This window comes from Drosophila subpulchrella, unplaced genomic scaffold (genome assembly GCF_014743375.2).
Source record: "Drosophila subpulchrella strain 33 F10 #4 breed RU33 unplaced genomic scaffold, RU_Dsub_v1.1 Primary Assembly Seq354, whole genome shotgun sequence".
In the NCBI taxonomy this organism is placed as follows: domain Eukaryota; kingdom Metazoa; phylum Arthropoda; class Insecta; order Diptera; family Drosophilidae; genus Drosophila; species Drosophila subpulchrella.
This window is the reverse complement of record NW_023665577.1, coordinates 8,333,242-8,350,839: the sequence shown is the minus strand read 5'-3', so window position 1 is coordinate 8,350,839 and position 17,598 is coordinate 8,333,242. Positions and strand designations below refer to the sequence as shown.

The 17,598-nt window shown below is 45.3% G+C and overlaps 1 protein-coding gene across 7 annotated transcripts in view; it reads left to right on the top strand.

Moving 5' to 3' along the window:
• The window catches only part of LOC119560559 (uncharacterized protein CG43427), a 64,557-nt gene extending 47,664 nt beyond the window's left edge, over positions 1-16,893 (top strand). The window contains exons 6-16 of one of the 7 annotated variants that reach the window (XR_005221031.1): positions 273-614; positions 1,586-1,792; positions 3,081-3,223; positions 3,554-3,710; positions 4,915-6,186; positions 10,991-12,086; positions 13,031-13,404; positions 13,951-14,861; positions 14,947-15,119; positions 15,371-15,497; positions 15,755-15,896. Coding sequence is in view for 5 of the 7 variants with exons in the window: in XM_037874077.1 (XP_037730005.1) it covers positions 507-614; positions 1,586-1,792; positions 3,081-3,223; positions 3,554-3,710; positions 4,915-6,186; positions 10,991-12,086; positions 13,031-13,404; positions 13,951-14,861; positions 14,947-15,143; positions 15,755-15,942 (4,653 nt within the window). In the remaining 2 variants the exon portion in view is untranslated. Of the gene's footprint in view, positions 1-272; positions 615-1,585; positions 1,793-3,080; positions 3,224-3,553; positions 3,711-4,914; positions 6,187-9,640; positions 9,699-10,092; positions 10,301-10,990; positions 12,087-13,030; positions 13,405-13,950; positions 14,862-14,946; positions 15,144-15,370; positions 15,498-15,754 lie in introns of those variants that run through there. The other 6 variants (XR_005221030.1, XM_037874073.1, XM_037874077.1 and 3 more) reach the window with 6 other exon arrangements.
• Positions 16,894-17,598: the final 705 nt, after the last annotated feature.

Here is a 17,598-nt window from a genome sequence, read left to right as displayed (position 1 = left end):
GGATGCACTTTGATGAATGTTAATTGAACTCCGCACTGTGCTTTTCGAGCATTGTTCAGCTGCCGTCGTCTGCCAGTTGAGGAAATGCCTGCCAGTTTTTCTGCAGATCCTTCACGGATGCGATGCCAGAAACTAGCTCAGCAGACGATGCCACCTGCCCACTCGGCGAGCTCCACCGGGGTTAATGGTTCCTAGATGGGGCCACCACTCGCATTCCGACACCATATCAACATGCGATTCATACTAAGTAAGGTGTTTCTTTTGTCTTGCAGCTAATGAAATTGGACACCTCCAGAAACCCCGCTCGATGTGCGTGGGTGGTGGCGCATCACCTGTGAATCGAACTCGGAGCCATGTTGAGCCGTTGACCAGAGGCCAAGAAACCCGCGTAGGAGTCTTCTGCCATGTGAGCAGCGCTCAGTCAGCACACACAGCAAGCAACGAAAAGCAAAACTACCGAAAAGAAAAGCTATCCAGGGACAGGTTGCAGTAACACCGAGCTCCAAATGGAGGCCCCTGATCAGGATGTCATGCTGGAGAGCGGCGAAGACCTTATGTCCACATCGGCCTCCTCCACAAATGGCGGGGACACTAATGGTTGCGGCAAAAAATTGGTGAGTTTTCCATGATTATAAGCCTAAGTGTTCACAAAGCAAAGTGCTGGAGATGTAGTCTGTTACTCTCGCACGAATAAAATTATCCTTTCATGCTTGATTCAGAAAAATAGGTCACAACAAAGCCCACTTTAGTGTTTAAGAAAAGTTCTAAGGGAGTTCCCTTCTAAGTCAAATTCCTCCATATCGACGGAAACATTTGCCAAGCATCATTTGCTTTTGGCATGCTAGGTGCTCGCCTAATACTGCATAATACTTCACAACTGAGTGGGTGGGTAATACGTCTGAAAAGCACTATGACCATTGCCAACGTTAAAGGTAAAAGCACGCTAGAGGAGTGCAGAAAGCAGTAAAAATAACATAAAATATTTAACGGTTTCGTTTTCTTCCAAAAAATAGTGGCGTTTATAATAACTTTTCAAACGTTGCACGAATGAATTTAAATTTTATTTAAAGTGGTCACCGCTTTTACTTATTTTCCATAAATTGATAAGCACTTTATAGCATTTGGCTTGGAATATAAGGTTCATGGGAAACCGCAAAGGGCTTCCAATACTTTATTAACTGCAAAAAAAAACATATATGACTCAGAGCTTACGCAACCTTTTTGAGAGGTGAAAATAAATCACAAAACGCAATCACTTAAGGACTCAAGGTTTTCCTTGACCTGAAGTATTAGCCAATCAGAATTTCCATATAAGCCGATGAATATTTTATGCAATTAAAGACCGCTCAAGGCTGCCGCTTAATAAGCGAGATATTAAATGGGACTTAAGAGCAGAAAGTGCAGGCAAACTGCCCACACGTTTACATGGGAGCAGTATCGGTGACTCCGCACCCGGGAATCTGGTCGCTGGCATTTGCATTTGACTCTCGGTCTTGATCCCCTGCCCCCCAACTCCACTCAATTGAAAGCAATTCATGCTAATTAGAAGTGTTATTGCATTTACTGAACTTATGGTTAATTGCAGACCGTAACCTCGCCGGATCCCACGTCGTACGTGACCAAGCAGCGAGTGACGCGGCCCACGCCGCCTGCTCCTTCGAAGAATCCGATGCAGTTCGTCCAGATCAAGCCCTGCAACCTGTATCAGACCGCGCAGGAGCAGCTGAAGAAGGCCGAGGAGGTCAAGAAGCTGAAGGAGGTGAAGAAGGAGGAGCCAGAGGAGTGGCAGAACGTAAGTCCATATCACGGGTCACCCCGATCCAGGAAAACCGAACCATCATAGAGTCGCTTTTTGTTAGATTATGATGATATTTAGATGACATTTAATAGCCAGAGCTGTTTCATAATGAAAGTTGTATGTCGAAAGGGTATTTACGCATCGGCTCCCTTTCTTTTTTCGCTTGCTTCTCGAAACGGATAAACCAAAGCGAAACCACTTGGGCATGGCACATGGCACATGGCACATGACTCGTTATGGCCGCTCCAGTTTCCAATGCACGTCGCCCGTTAGCGGACAAAAAGATATTGCATTGCATAATCACTATTACATTTTGTTGATAGTTTTTTCCCTGCCGCCTGCTTTTTTATTCGCTTCTATTTTCTTTGCACAACTCTGTGTGTTACATGCAAATTTGCTGCCCGGCGAAGAGTTGCCTTTGACGTGACTGTACCCACCTAATTACCTAATCTGCCATTTCGATGCAGTCGCTGCATTTGAAGTGCCTTTGGACGGATGACCAATGTTCCATGGGCAGCATGCTCACCCAAATTTCAGAGGTTCCCAGACATAACTTTTGCGTTACGACTGTGTGCCAAAAAAAAAGGAAAAATTCAATTAAAATGCGTACAGCGTTTTGGAACTGGGCGACCGACTGCGATGGGAAAGGAAGTCCAAATGCCGCTTTAATGGTCTTGGGTGTAAATTGCTTTCCTTTTGTTTACCAACCACTTCGAACTTTTTATTCAGCGATCTGAATTGTAGATCAATAAGACCATCGGAGCCAGCCGGAAGCTTCTTACCTCTTACTCAAACGAGGAAACAAAAGAGCTCCGATGAGATTAATATTATGCGATGATTGTCATTATCGACATGATAGAAATATTCACGAGATAAACTGAACGCAGATATCAGATCATTTAGGCAGAGAATCGTTCGTTGTAATCTGAGGTTCGGCACATCTCTCTGATTCATACGAAATGGGATCAGAAATTCGTTGTATGTATAGATACACTGCGGACAGCCGTCATGAAACTGGGGGAAGTTCACGCGCTTCGAAACATTTCACCTTTGTCACGTAGTTCCGCAGCCGCGTCAAAACTTTTTAATTGCCGTCAAAAGAAACTTTTGCTCATCCACTTACACAGTGCGAATAATACAATGAAATGTACACTTACACGTCTTTCCATTTTATTTTCTATACTAACTTTCGCTGCCTTTCTGCCCCGAAACAAAACACGGCCAACAATGCGATCTGGTGACAAACAACAAACTACAAATAACATGGCAAACACAAAAACAGAACCTTGACAATTGGAAATCATCACGGCGAAAACGTGTCGAGCACATCATCGATCGAGCGGTGGAGACCAAGAAACTCGAGCTGGAGGAGCATGATCGCATGCGCCGAAAATCGAAAACATTCACCGAAATGATGGAGGAGAGGCAAGTACAAGTCCCAGTTCCGATCGAGTGTCAAAGAAGTTGAAGTATCTAAAATAAATTTGTATCCTACTACATGGACGTCAAAGTTCCATGGCTTATAAAATAACTATTTAGTTATAATTATAAATAAAGTGTCCAGTGTTTTTTCAGTCATGTGTGTTAATTTTAGAATGCAAAAAGTTTTGTTTTAACAGAGTTTCAATTAATAACATCTCTTCAAGATTTCTAAATATTTCATTCAAAATATATTTCTAAGAAAAATGATACCAATTTGTAAACCAATTTGACCCTCCTGGATTTATACAATTACTGAATAAAATATCATTGCAGGGCTGAAAGGGGCGGACCTCGGGGGCGTGCCAAGCTGGCTTCGCTGGCCGTATACAACGAGGATGAGACCAACGATCTGAGTGATCTGGGAATCGGAACCAGCAGCGCCAGCGGAAAGAGCAGTATGTCCGAGGATTATGACAATAATAGTGTTATGGTGCGTACAAACGAACTATCATACGAGGGGCCAATATAAAACATCACCACAGTTTCAATGGCATAATTAACTCCGTTTCTAGCACCAGTCCATTTCTTTCAATTTCTCCGTCTTAATATTTTTGCCATCATTAAGAGTCATTTGTGGCGTGTGCTTGTCGCGGCGTTTATATACAATTACAACAAATTAACAATTAAATCTAATTTATAAACATTTCGCCGCTAAGATAAAGCTTAGACTTTAAATTAAATTGGAAAGTGTTGCCAGCAAAGCGATGCGACGCGGGCTAATAAACACAAATAGTTTATTAATCAAATACGCGTACAAGCACAACCACCATCAAATCATAATCATAAATAATAAACAATGAACCACAAACAATCCACGATGCACAGACAACAAAACGGAGATTCCTTTTAAGATTGAAATTGAGCGAGAGATTGAGCTGCGGATTGAGCAATTAGACGCGCCTGTCCTCATATGTTCAGCTGTGAAATGTGGAAATATTTGTTAGTTAGGGAATTGGAAAAAGAAAAATGTAGCAAAGACAAGACTTAGGTTCAAAAGTCCAATACAATACATACATGGATCAAATGTGTGCTTAATGTTTGCAAATACAATCATAAATTAGCAAAATTCTTTACAGTATTCCGATTTGTTGCACTTTTACGGTAGTCATAAGATATACCAAATTTATGAGACCAAAAATATTTCCCTGCCAAACAAAATTTGGGGCCACAGAGGCTTATAACTAGCAACTCAAATCTATTACTCTGTCCTGTAAATTAAGTATATCTAGCTGATTTAATAGAAGAGTGGCATGTCTAAAAACATTTCAAATGTGTCTTCCAGCAAAACGATCGAACTTTTACACTTCCCACGGTCTGTGTAGAGTGTACATAAATTTGTTATATAAAGATAGGATTATTATATTTTTACATAGCATAGACTATTACACAAAGAACATTTCTGCATCATCAACTCCAAAGTCGTGTGTTTCGACTCATGTCTCTCCTCTAGTAAACGAGATATAAATACATAACAGGTTACATGTTTTTCGCGACCTTTATGATAGGAGATCGTTGCTCTAGGTAAATAAAAACTTATAGAGTTATGCCTTCTGTTAGCAATATATACCACCATGTATTTTTGGATACGTATTCACGCATTTATAATCGAATTCCACTTTCCGTACACTCCACAGAGCGATCATGCCGCCGAGCTGGACAAGGCGATCGGAGCACCTGTCTCTGGAGCTGCCGGAGCAAGCTCGCGAAGCGTGGACGAGCAGCAGAATCACATCAACCGCAACGGCAGTAATGGGAACCACGGGAACGGAGTGGCCGTTGACCAGGCGGTCACCTCGAATCCGTCTAGGACCGCAGGAAGGGAGTACATTTCCTCGCCAGGGTACGACACGTCGTCTAGTACCGCGCCAGCTAGTTCACCAGATCCATGTGAATACACCTACGAGGGAGCCATCCAGGATTATAAGCAAAGGGTCCAACGGGCCAGCAGCAATGGCAACGGAAATGCCAATGGCAAGGCGGTCGGAGAACCCATCGCCTATCCCACAAGGCGCGGATCCAAGATCGAGGACCGCTTGAGTGGCTTTGAGGTCACTTCGCCCAGCGACACGCAAGAGGGCGTAGAGAAGCAGAAGGTGGACGTGCCCAAGGTGGACATTTCCAAGCGGAAGGAAATCTTCGAGCAGGTCAAGACGGAAGTGCCCAATGGCGCTGCCTCCGCTGCCCCAAAACTGGTACTTCGAGATCGCCTAACAAACGGAAATGCAGCTCCCACTGCCCCCAAGTCGGATGTGAGGCGCCTTTCTGGCGACATAACCAGCATTCGGGACCGCATGCAGAGCTTGGAGCAGCAGAGAAAGGCCTTTAATTCCAGTAAGAGTGTGGACGTGCCTGTGCCGCCGCTCAAGCAGCGTCTGAACAGCCTGCAGCAGTCCGTTACCAAAGAGGATCAGAAGAAGCCACCGTTGGTGGCCCTCATCGATGCCAGACAACTCGAGATCATGAGGGGCGAGGAGGAACGAATGCGCCAGCAGCAGCAGCTGCAGAAGGAGAAGGAGAAGCACGCCCCACAAAGCCAAGCCACTGTGGTCGCTCCTCTGCCACCACCTCCAGCCCTGATTATAGAGGAGCCGCCGGTGACAGCCACCAACGATGACAGCGGTATCCAGGAGGACACCACGGATGAGCTGCAGCAGCAGCAGCAGCAACTCAACGCAGCCATCGCCGCCTTGGCTCTCGAGGAGCGCCAGTTGGAGGAGGCGGCCAACGCGGTCAACCAAATCGAAGCGGAGTTCGATGAGCTGACCGATCTGAATCCGTCGCCATTGCCACCGTCGCCGGCTCATCCATCGGCTCAGGCAAACATCCAACCACTGGCAGCCGCTCCAACTTCAACACAAGCGGCCAATCAGGCGGCTGCTCCTCCATTGCGGGACATGGAATTTAGTGTAAGTTCTACTAACAATTTTATCGAATCCGCTAAGATAAGTCCTTGTGATGTTGATGTAGTAGCTGCTTCAGCGGTGTCGGTGTCCAAATCTGGCCCCACCCCCAATCCCACATCCACTCCCAATCTGGTTTCTTCCCCCAACTGTAACTTGCGTAGAAAGCCCTCCAATGAAATGATCCATCATCGTAATTTGCTTAAAATGTTCAAGGAAACCTTTCAAAACGACGACGATTTGAAAGAGGTCGGGGAGCCGGTCACTTCTCCGGGTCAGTTTACCCAGATCTTTGATTTTACCAATCAACCAAGTAATCCCCCGATACCGATACCAACACCCGCTCCCTCGAGTCCAATTCCAACCCAAATACCACGTCCTCTGGGTAAGCCTCCCATGTCTCCCAAGGCCGTAAGATTAGCCTCCAGTCCCAGGACTCAGATTAATCCGATAAGTTCGCCAACGACCTCAGGGGCTTCGCCTCCGCAGTTCAGTATCAATGGACGCGTAGAGATTTTTAACTCACGGCAGCTGGACAAGCCGCCAACGCCGCCAGCACCTCCCAAGCGAACTGTGAGGATTGAGCAGCCAGTTAAGGAAGCGGTTCCTCCGCCAGAAGTGGTTATGTGTGCTCCTCCCATGACCATTGTTCATCCCGATGAGCTGCCCAAACCCAATACTGTTAAGGCCTTGTCCAATTGCTTCAGCCAAAGCGATGCCCCTCCGATTACCTCACCCATCATGTCGCCCAAGCCTGTGCCCAGGAGTCGCATTCCCCAGATAACACCACCAGCTTCCCCGAAACCCCAGAAACGAGCTCAGATTGATGAGGTGGATCGTAGCTCCGGGGACTATGCTCCAGTGGTGGGCCAGACCAAGGCGATTGTGCACACGCCCCCTAGCAAAATGAATGCCAAGGCAAACGGAAGCCTTGATCCCCTAGCACCCAATGACTCACTGTACCTGCACACATCTTCGCCCAGCGAGATGCCCACCCTGAAAGCCTGTTCCCCGAATGAGTCCAGTCTGTTTAAATTGGCTTCATCAAGACCCACCTCGCCTTCGGTGGAGGTGGCTCTGTGCCAGCAATTCCTGGACAGCGAGGCTGCCAGAGATATCCAGCTGGCCGATGAAGACCGTAGGTTCTTAGAGCAGTTTGCTGTGGAGGAGATGCCCTGTGATAGGATCGATGTGAGCAAATCACCCCTGCCCAGTACTGGTTACCAGAATGTGACCGAGGACCTGGTGAAAAAGTGTGATGGCAAGAAGGAATCCCACGCAGTGAGAGAGCTGGAAGAGATTCCGAGCCAGGAGGATATTAGCCTGTGTGTGGGATTACTGGATTGCCTGGCTCCGGCTCAGGAGCCCGTCTGCGACAGCATCGATGTGCAGAAGGTTCCAGTGCCGGCCACTGGTTTCCAGGACATCAGCGAGGACGAGGTGCGGCGGTGTGATAGATCGAGCAAAAGCTCTGTGATCACAAACAGACCAAGCTCACCCATCGGCAGTGCCAGGGCGGCTCATTCGAAGGCCCTGATGGACACCTGCGAGCAGATCATTGCCGAGGAGCGACAAGCGAGCAGTCGGATGATGAAGACCTCGCTGCCGGAGTCCGTGGAAACCAAACCCTCTACTCCCCTCCTGGGCCGCAGATCGAAGATTCCCATACCCAAGCCCTGCTGTATTTCGGCATCTGGAACTGATTCGATCAGTAGAGCGGGCTATGCCCCGACTGCAACTCCACCTCCCTCGGAAAACGTGGAACAGCCACTGATAGCTCGCACGCACCTGGTGGAAACGGAGATCAAGGTTAAGCCGATCTCCCCACCCAGCTCCCCCAAACCCCAGGAGCGGGCTCAGGGACCCGCACCGCCTGTTAAAGAGAAGAAGGCCAAAAACATATTCGATTTCCTGCGCCGAAATTTCGGGCATCAAGAAGAGCCACAGCACCACCCCACGCTCAATGAGACCCTTGAGAAGAAAGTGGTGCTCACCAGCACCAAGAGCGGAGTGGATGTGGTCAATGCGGACGAGTTCGTGCGGGTGGACAACTCCAAGTTCTATGTGGCCAGCGAGGAGGAGGACGAGCCCGGACCCCCTCCACTTCCCAAAACCCCAGCTCCTGTCAACATTGAGATTCGAAAAAAAATCATTACTGATGAGATACTAGAGGAAAATACAACGGAACAGGCGCTGACCCAAGAGATCAGCGATTTGCTGGACGATGAGATCATGAAGCTGGAGGTGTCAGGGGCCTCGACTTTAAAAAAATAACAATATCGGAGTAGAAGCCGCCTTCGGATCTACAAGATTGAAGAGCTTAGACTTTCCGAGACTTCGGAGTGATACGTGATCTCTCCGCCGCTTTGCAAGATTTTAAAAGCTCTCAAGTGAACCGACAATCCTTATGACTTTAAATGGCTCTCTCACATCGACAGAAATCAAAATGAGACCTTTGAGAAATAGGCAGACCAACTTGAACATTTTACATCGAATTTATTTTTACTGAAACTATTTATTTTACTTTGGTTTTTGTTTTTCTTACGAATTCTTTTCAATATTTTCTTAACAATTTGTTATGGGCTCAGGCTACGTACGCTACAGTTTTCTTTATCTCTTAATATAACTTTACTAAACCCAGAAATTATGTATGAAAACAAAATTTGATTTTATATAAAGAATTGTCAAACATATGTTTTATGGTTATATATTTTATACACAAACATACACACAAAACAAGAGAAGGAACCATTAATTAAAAACCTCAAAGGCATACCAAATAATATAAAAGAGGACAAATATTATAAACACAAATGAGATATAATTGTTGTGCTATTATATGAATAAACCTAAACTAAAACCGAAACAATGAATCTACAATATTGAAAACAGATGTAAAAAAGTTTTTTACACGCCGCTTGTAAATTTACGCGTTCCATGTTGCTAGAATTTGAACTGCTTGCACTGCTTGACGGACTAGAGTAGACTCGATGTAAAATGAAAACTACATGGTGTAGAAGCTGTCACAACGCAAGCCACTTATATTTTAGCCTACGCCTGTTTAATCTGAGTGTAATGATTGACAATATGCCCCCATAAAATATTACATAAATGGTAGCTTTAATCTGATAGACCCTTCAAGTATGCCAGTAGTAACAATGTGTTAGGTAAACAGTAGTTGTGGTGTTGAACCTGATAATGAAGACTCAACTCTGGATACATATATCTGGAAAATAGCAAAATCACCAGCAATGGATGTGGACAAACCCAAGAACCCTGATCCCACATGTCTAAATAATCCCGACTATCCCCACGGAACCCCAAACCTTTTGCCAGAGGTTAAGGCTACTGATTAAGGCTTTATTCTACATGCTATCTGATTCATTCACGTATTTCTCTTACATGCCTTGCGCTCGTTTGTTGGCTAAATAATGTAAAATATGACTTTCCATTAATGCAGTTACATAGTTTACATGCTTACTGCCAGCAAAAGTTGTTGCAAGTATACAATTTCCGAGGTAAGCGGTCTCTCTATCTCATATCCCTTGTTTGTGCCTTTTCTGTTCCTGTTTGTACCCACTGATCAGTTTGTTTGTTTTCTTGTCATTTCTGTTTGTTTGTTTGGATGTCTCGCCCGTGTTCGTATAATTCTTGGTTGCATTGCATGTTGCGTTTTACCCACTTAGCATCTATTTAAAATGCCAAAAGTCACCCATCCGCCTAGTGGGGTTTCAGGTCATATGCAGTTTGGGGCTGCATACTTTGGGGGGCCGCGTCGGTGTGTTCAAGCCCCCGTCTGCAGACCCTGGAGTGCTGTCTCCGCAGTTTTGCCGCCCGCATATCGCCTCCGTTTCTTTATCTAAACAAATCGTTTGGGTCGATTCAGCGCTGCAGCACCCACGTTTAGTGTACTTTAAGCCCTCGACGCTATTGGTTCGGTCCGGGCTGTATCATATAGTTTATACACATCGATGTCTGCCACGGGTTATCTTTACACCCCATAATAAATTAATCGTGCGAATAATTCGCATTGGACGGTATCTAAAGTATGTCCTAGAGATACGAAGCAAATCGATTGCAGAGCTCCAGTTCGTTAGATTGTTTCGATCAAAAACCAGGGGTAAGCGGATCATTAACAGTATTTGCTCAAGTACTTCCCCCCTGTATATATAATTGGTTCTTGGAATCTCGTGAGAATTTATACGAATCGGAAAGGGTGATAACGTTTCAAGTATGTACAAATATTTATTGAAGGGGCTAGGGAATGTCCAATCAGTTTGTTTTTGGTTACTTAAACTTCAGCTGACCAACGGACGGACAAATAGACTAGTACAGGATGATCAAGATTATACAAGGGTTTTCCTGTGATTTGAAATATAAGTTTTTCCTGCTGCATATACCTAAAGTGCATCCACTTGTTCACTCTCCAAAAGGGCTTATCTAAGGATTAGCTTAACTTATCTTGGTTGGTTTTCAATCCCAATACTTTGAGATCGTCGTAGTGGTTATCTGTCTTTACCACTTCATTGGGTGGACAGTACTCGGTACCTTAAAATTCTGTGAAACCCTCTTCTGTTCTGTTTCCATTGTTCTGTTTCCCCCCAGTTATTATTTGATTGAATTCCGCTGTTTAATTAATTTACAATTTGATATCTTTAGTTTTGTTTAATTTGCAAGCAAGCCATTGTTTGAACTAACTGACATTCATGCGATCCATGCGCATTCTTCTCTCTTTCTCTGTCTGTCATGCACGCTTTTGACGCTTTCTCGCTCGCTCGCCATGCCACGCCCACCTCATCCCGCCCCACAGATCAACGAAGCTCTTGAATTGGCGCTGCAAGCTATCGATCGCGAGGCGACGCCCGAGCCAATGGACAAGGCACAACATTCACAGGAGGAGGAGAAGGAGCAGCCGGCGGAGGAGCAGCAGGAGGAGCAGTTGGGGGGACAGCCGGACGAGGGGGAGCAGGAGCAGGAGCAGGAGACCAATGAGCAGGGGGAATCACACACCGAGGGTGGGGAAATGCCAAATAAAACCGATGAGCAGAAGCAGGGGGAACGAGAGCCCATCTATGAGAATGTCAGCTCGACTATATCTATGCACGAAGTAGATAATGAACAGATAGCAACGATGACGATAACCACACAGACACAAGCGACGCGGAGGAGTCACAGGAGAAGCATTCCAAATAAGCAACCCAGCAACAATAACGAGAATAATCAAAGCCCTAATCAAACCAACAGCAGCAGCAATCAAAACGAAAACAGCACAGCAGCAACCTCAGCAGCAATCCCCGTGCCACCAGCAACGTCTGGAGATGTGGAGCCGTACTACCAAGTGCCGAAGGCCACGGAGCCCTACTACGACGCCCCGAAGCATTTAAGACCCGTGCCCGTCTACGAAAACATCGAGATCTTCTACTCGGGCCTGGAGATCAGTCAGGGATCAGCGGGAACGCCTCTGGGACCGATGGAGCCACCCAAGGAGAAGCCTCCACCACCGCCCACCGAGAGTCCGCCGCCGATTCCAGTGGACGAGGGCCACGACGACGAGCTCGATGGGTTGGGCAGCAGCCTGGGGCACAACACCGACACCTGGTCATCGGACAACACCTACGAGACCATATCGAACGGCACTCGCCGGCACCTCCAGGGACAACTGGAGCCTGCCCAGCCGTCGCCGCCCATCAAGCGGATGAACTCCACCAAGCGGATCAAGAAGGAGCTGCGCAACAAGCGCTCCAGCTTCCTGGGCATCGAAACCGACGGGGATCTCGACGACATGGAATCCTACCTGGAGCTCACCGTGGCCCCGCCGCCGGACATGGCGCAACTCCTGCAGGAGGAGAGGCGGCTGGAGAAACAGCTGTACATCAAGGCGGGACTCTGCGACAGTTCCGACACAGGTTAGTCGATATAGAATCTATAATTACGATGGGTGGGCAAAGAGAAAGCCGATACCGAAGCCAACGGGCCATAAAAACGAAAGACAGTAGCAATGAGTAAATCACAAGCTGGACGGAAGGGTGCTGACTGGGCCAGAGGGCAAGAGGTGGCCCCATCTGCCCCGCGAGGTTAAGTATAAATAATCCGTTTAGTGTGCGTGGCCCACGAAGCTGTCACAGCTCTGGCTGAGATGCTTCCATTTGTGTGTTGAGCTTAGTTGAATCGGTGTGGTTTACATATGTACTCAGATTGGATTTGGGATCGAAGCATCTACCTATAGCTGAAAACACACAGGTTTTGTATGTGATAAGTCTAAGTTTGTGTACCGGCTTACAGTAGAAATTTGGTTGAAAAATTATTTTATTTTTATACTCCTAGATTTCACACGCGTCAGAAGTTTTAGCGACGATGCTTTGATTAATATCACAATCTTAGAAGTAGGTAAATTCATTTGGGTGGTAAGATCAGGATGACAACCTATCGAAATTTGCAGATCTCAAGAAGTCCGAGGATCACTCTCCAGAGTAGTGTGTTAAAATTCTAAATCGCTGTGTTATAGTTCACTATATATATATAGTTTTATAGTTCAGTATAAATCATTCAATCATTAAATTAATAATAATAATATAGGTCACCAAATATACCATTTAATTATGTTTAATGCCCTAATTCTAACTACTGGGAATTCCTAGAACAAATAAAGAAAGTCAGAGGGGGCACAGTGACATACAATTATAGAGCATGGGAAAAGGGTTGTTGATTTTTAGTTTTCACGTCAGAGTAGTTTATGTTTAGAAGACCCCAAACGATTGCCAATGTCCCAATTACAAACTAGCATTGTCACCTCAGTGAACATAGCTTTTTTCTACAAATACCAAGAAACTACAAACTATTCCTTCCCAAGGTGAAAGCCGAGACTCCGGAGTCTCCGAGAACCATTCTCGTCAGAGCAGCGAGCACTACACAAACTCCTCTGAGGAGAACGACACGCAGTCGGATGCCACGCCCCCGCCGCTGCCCCCGCCCCCGTCGACCGCCCAGCTGGGCGAAGTCATCTACCAGAACGAGGGCCTCCTGGCTGCCCAGACGCCGCTTCTCCAGACAGTCAAGGGCAACTCGGCCGAGTCCTGGACGGAGTCGGCGACGGCGGCAGCGGCGGCCACCCAGTCGCTGAGCGAGGCCACAGCGACGGCCAACGCCAAGATGCAGTCCATCGAGGACAAGATCCGGGAGCAGGGCGAGGTGTTGCGGGTGGAGCGGGAGCTGCTCCACTTTTCGGTAAGTGAGATGTACTAGGCGTCAAGTTCTTAGGATGACTCCAAGGACTGCCAAATACAGGACCACATTCTCTCAAAATCCCTAAAGTTTCCAACTTACTTTAAAAACACGCATTCGAAAAGTTATATAAATACCAAAAGTCCAAAGAGGCTAGAAGTTTTTGATATGGTCTTGTACAGTATATTAATTTTGTAAGATGTTAATTTTAAAAAAAACTGTATTTTTCAAAGTTCTATAAGGTTTATTGATAGTTTTTAATTTTTAGCGTCGAATATACAATTTTTTCAGTAAAAGTATATCTTTTTTCGAAGCCCTACGAAACTCAATGATAAATATAGAACTGAAAAACTGTGATTAAAGCATTACAAGTTGTTGCTAAAACAAAATAAAATGATTTTATAAATAACGAAAAATAAGCAATTATACACATGTATTCATGTATATAGATTTACAAATGATTTACCGAAGGTTAAATTTTTTCCGTACATTTTTGGCAACCGTATTTCTAATGTAAATCAAAACTAAAATACGAATGCGTTTCCGCAGCAGGAGGAACTGAAGCGCCAGCGTGAGAATCTTTTGCTCCGTGAGAATCTAGCCCGCCGGGAACTGCAGCACGGTGCGAAGATGCTGATGTCAAACAACCGGCGCTCCCTGCAGGACCTGCACCACGGCCTGGGCATCGGCAACGGAATGCTGAGTGCCTTCCAGCCGCCGCAGCACCACCAGGCACCAATGCCCCCACCGCATCCGCAGCAGATCTACGCCAATGTGCCGCAGCAGCAGCAACAAGCGGCACTGTACGCGTATCACCAGATGGACACGGACTACCGCAAGTCCATGTCGGACCTGAACGAGTTTTCCAATCGCCTAATGTTGCCGCCAACGCCGCCGACGAAGCCCCTGAGGGCGATGCAACTGAACGCCAATGGCCATGGCCTTGAGCCGGACTACGCGGTTAGCTCGAGGCAGCGCCAGCCGCCTGTTCCGTACGGCGGATCTCTGGTGAAGATCGCTGGGGCACCGATGCCGCCTCGGATCTCTGGCCAAGGATATCCCGTTCAAGCGTCGGCAGCGGCCGCATACCACCATCAGTCGGCCCAGAACCTGAGCAATATGTCCCGGAACACATTGCTCGCCCTGAGTGCCACCCCCAAACCCAAGTACACGGACGGATGGGTGCAGGTGCAGCAGCGGAAGAGCTACGACAGCCACCAGGCCAACGACCCGGCCTGGCTGTCCGCCCAGCAGCAGAAGCGCAAGTCCATGCCGGACTACGGCGGAGCCCTCTACAACAACAACCACTGGCTGCTCCAGGAGGCGGAGCAGCGACGCATCGAGCAACTCAACCGGCGATCGATGCCGGCCAGTAAGTCGAAGGGCAAGCCGCTGCCCGACTCCATCATCCAAACGCTGACGGAAAGGGTGCAGAGCAAGGGCATAGGCGATCGAAAGCGGTGAGTAGCCATGGTCGGTTTGGGGCTTTCCAAGACGCTCATGAGGTACGGCTTCGTTATAAACTATCTCCTAACTCACCAACAGCTTCGATGGCAACGGCAACTACAGCCAGGTCAACGGCAACACCAATGGCTACCAGCAGCAACAGCAGAAGTCCAACACCACGAACGGCAGCAACATCAACGGCGGCAGCAATCAGGAGAAGGTGCTCAGCGTCAGCGGCAAGAAGAAGTGCTCCCACTGCGGCGACGAACTAGGTAAACTTTGCTACTACGTTGGTTGTGAGTGTTGCGTTATTATTCTATGTCCTGTACCCCTCTACACATCGTTCATCTTTGGCAACATCTTCTAGGCTTGTTGTCACGGCGAGCATCACAAGAATAACACACACTCAGGCTCACTAGTCTCACGGTTGAGTTCCGTCGCCCATCAAATGCTTTCCCCTTCCCATTCACTCTATTAGCCTTAACCAATAAGTTTCTACCTTTCACTTTCATGTCTGAGACAGATCTGGGCTGTACACACGACAATTGTCGACAAGTGCACAAAGCGCTCAAATACATTGTTTGGGTGTAATTTTAAAAGACTTGATTTACCTAGTTTAATCATAACCAAGCGAAATTTTAACATATAAGGTATTTCATGGAGATGGTTATTTGTTAAGAACAAATCTTGGGACCGGAATGTAATATTTGTGAAACTGATGGAAACTTTTTACAAAAGTTTTCATTACCAATAGCAAATAGCGTTGATAATTCCAAAGCGTACTTTTAAATTTAATACAAAATTAAATTTAGTTGGACGCAAAAAGTTCAGAAATCGTCCGCCCCACGGTTTTTATTGTTATGCAAATAAAGTTCCTTTAACTAAATATATCTCAACATTTAAACAGGCCGCGGCGCTGCCATGATCATCGAGTCGCTGTTGCTCTTCTACCACATCAACTGCTTCAAGTGCTGCGTCTGCCACGTCCAGCTGGGAGATGGCCTCAATGGAACCGATGTCCGGGTGCGGAATCACAAGCTGCACTGCCAGAACTGCTACTCCAGCGATGATGGCATCAAGTTCAGCTGCGTCTAGCCGAGTCCTTGCCAAGGATGCGGGAGTCACATCGAAGATGGAAGCGGGGATTGTTGTTGTTCTTGTTGCTTTCGCAACATTGATTGTTGTTGTTGTACTAGTAATACATAGATACTAACTACTGACGTAATTCGCATATAAACTACATACATATATCCATGTTGAGAACAAAGTCAAATGCAAAACGTTTCAGATTAGTGTTAATCGCTTCTACGAAAGTACGAAATTTTTTGATGTCTGCATTGCTTTTTGACTCAGATTTTAACTTTTTATATACAATATTCTACATGTTTAAAAATCCGACGTTATACATACGCAAATATGTTTGAAAAGCTAAGCTCTCTAAAGTTTTACGCCAAGTCAAAGTAAAATTTCAAAATGCGATTTAAGTGTTGAAGATTATTAGACAAAATTATAAAACAAAAAGGAAGAAAGTTCTATGAACGTTGTTAAAATTTTGAAATTGTATATTGCCTACATATATATATATCTACCAGACATAAAAATTGTACATTATTTTGAACCAAACTATTGTTTTCTCTTTTGGAGTCCGAATTTTCGGTTGCTGATAAATCTTTCGTTTCTGTGTTCTATCTACACCACACGCCTCAGCCCACATAAAATACCTAACGACGTATCCAATGTACCTAAAACTATATACAAATACCCATCCACACGCAACACACTAACATAAGTACATATTATTATATACATACATACTACATGAGATGTGCATATAACGTGAATGATTTAATATCTAATTGTCGTTATTCTTATTTATTGTAATTAAGCATACGAATCAAAAACATGTATGTATATTCTATACACTTCTTGATTTTTATGAATAACTTTTAAACTTGATCGGTATATGAATATATTTTCTGTATAAATACATCAAAGAATCCATTTAAATTTCGCTTAGTTTTAAAATAAAGTATTTCAAAAATAAAAGCCCCGCTGTTTGCACTTAGAGAGGAAAAGCAACACGTTTTAGATTTATATTGTTATTTATATCATATTTTTATATTATATCTTTCAATACCCGAGTGGTTCCCAAGATATATTTGAACTCCACACTGAGCCAACCGATAAAACGAAATAATAATAAAGGATTTATCCCGAAAATTTGGCAATTTTTTTTCACAGCATACTTATAGACAGCCCCCATTTAAAATTCAGCACCCGCAGTAAAATTTCCATTTAAACTCTATTTTCTAAAGCATACCCGACAAAGGAGCCAGAAGTCTAATTATCCCGCTACTTGTGGAGTAAAAGAGATTTGTATTGAGACATGTACCCATCGATTGACCTAAAAATCGCCCATAACGGATTTTAATTGCAAAATTTTTTGCAGCTTAAGGTGCGCCGTTTTCCAAAATGTGATTTCAGTAAGAAAAAGGCATTTTACGATATTTAGCTCAATACTGCGCGCTCGAAACTACTTTTAATTTACATTTACTCCTATATGATACTCTGATTTTAAGATACACTGACTGAAGAAAAGGAAGTTTTAACAGACATGAAACATAAAGAATTTAATTTAAAATATTCATTTTAAGGTGCTTAAAGATCTTAAGGGTAGAACCTTTTTTGATTGATATGCAGGTATCCTTAACAGCAAAGTCCCATCGTTGTTCTACAGTACGGAAACCTGAC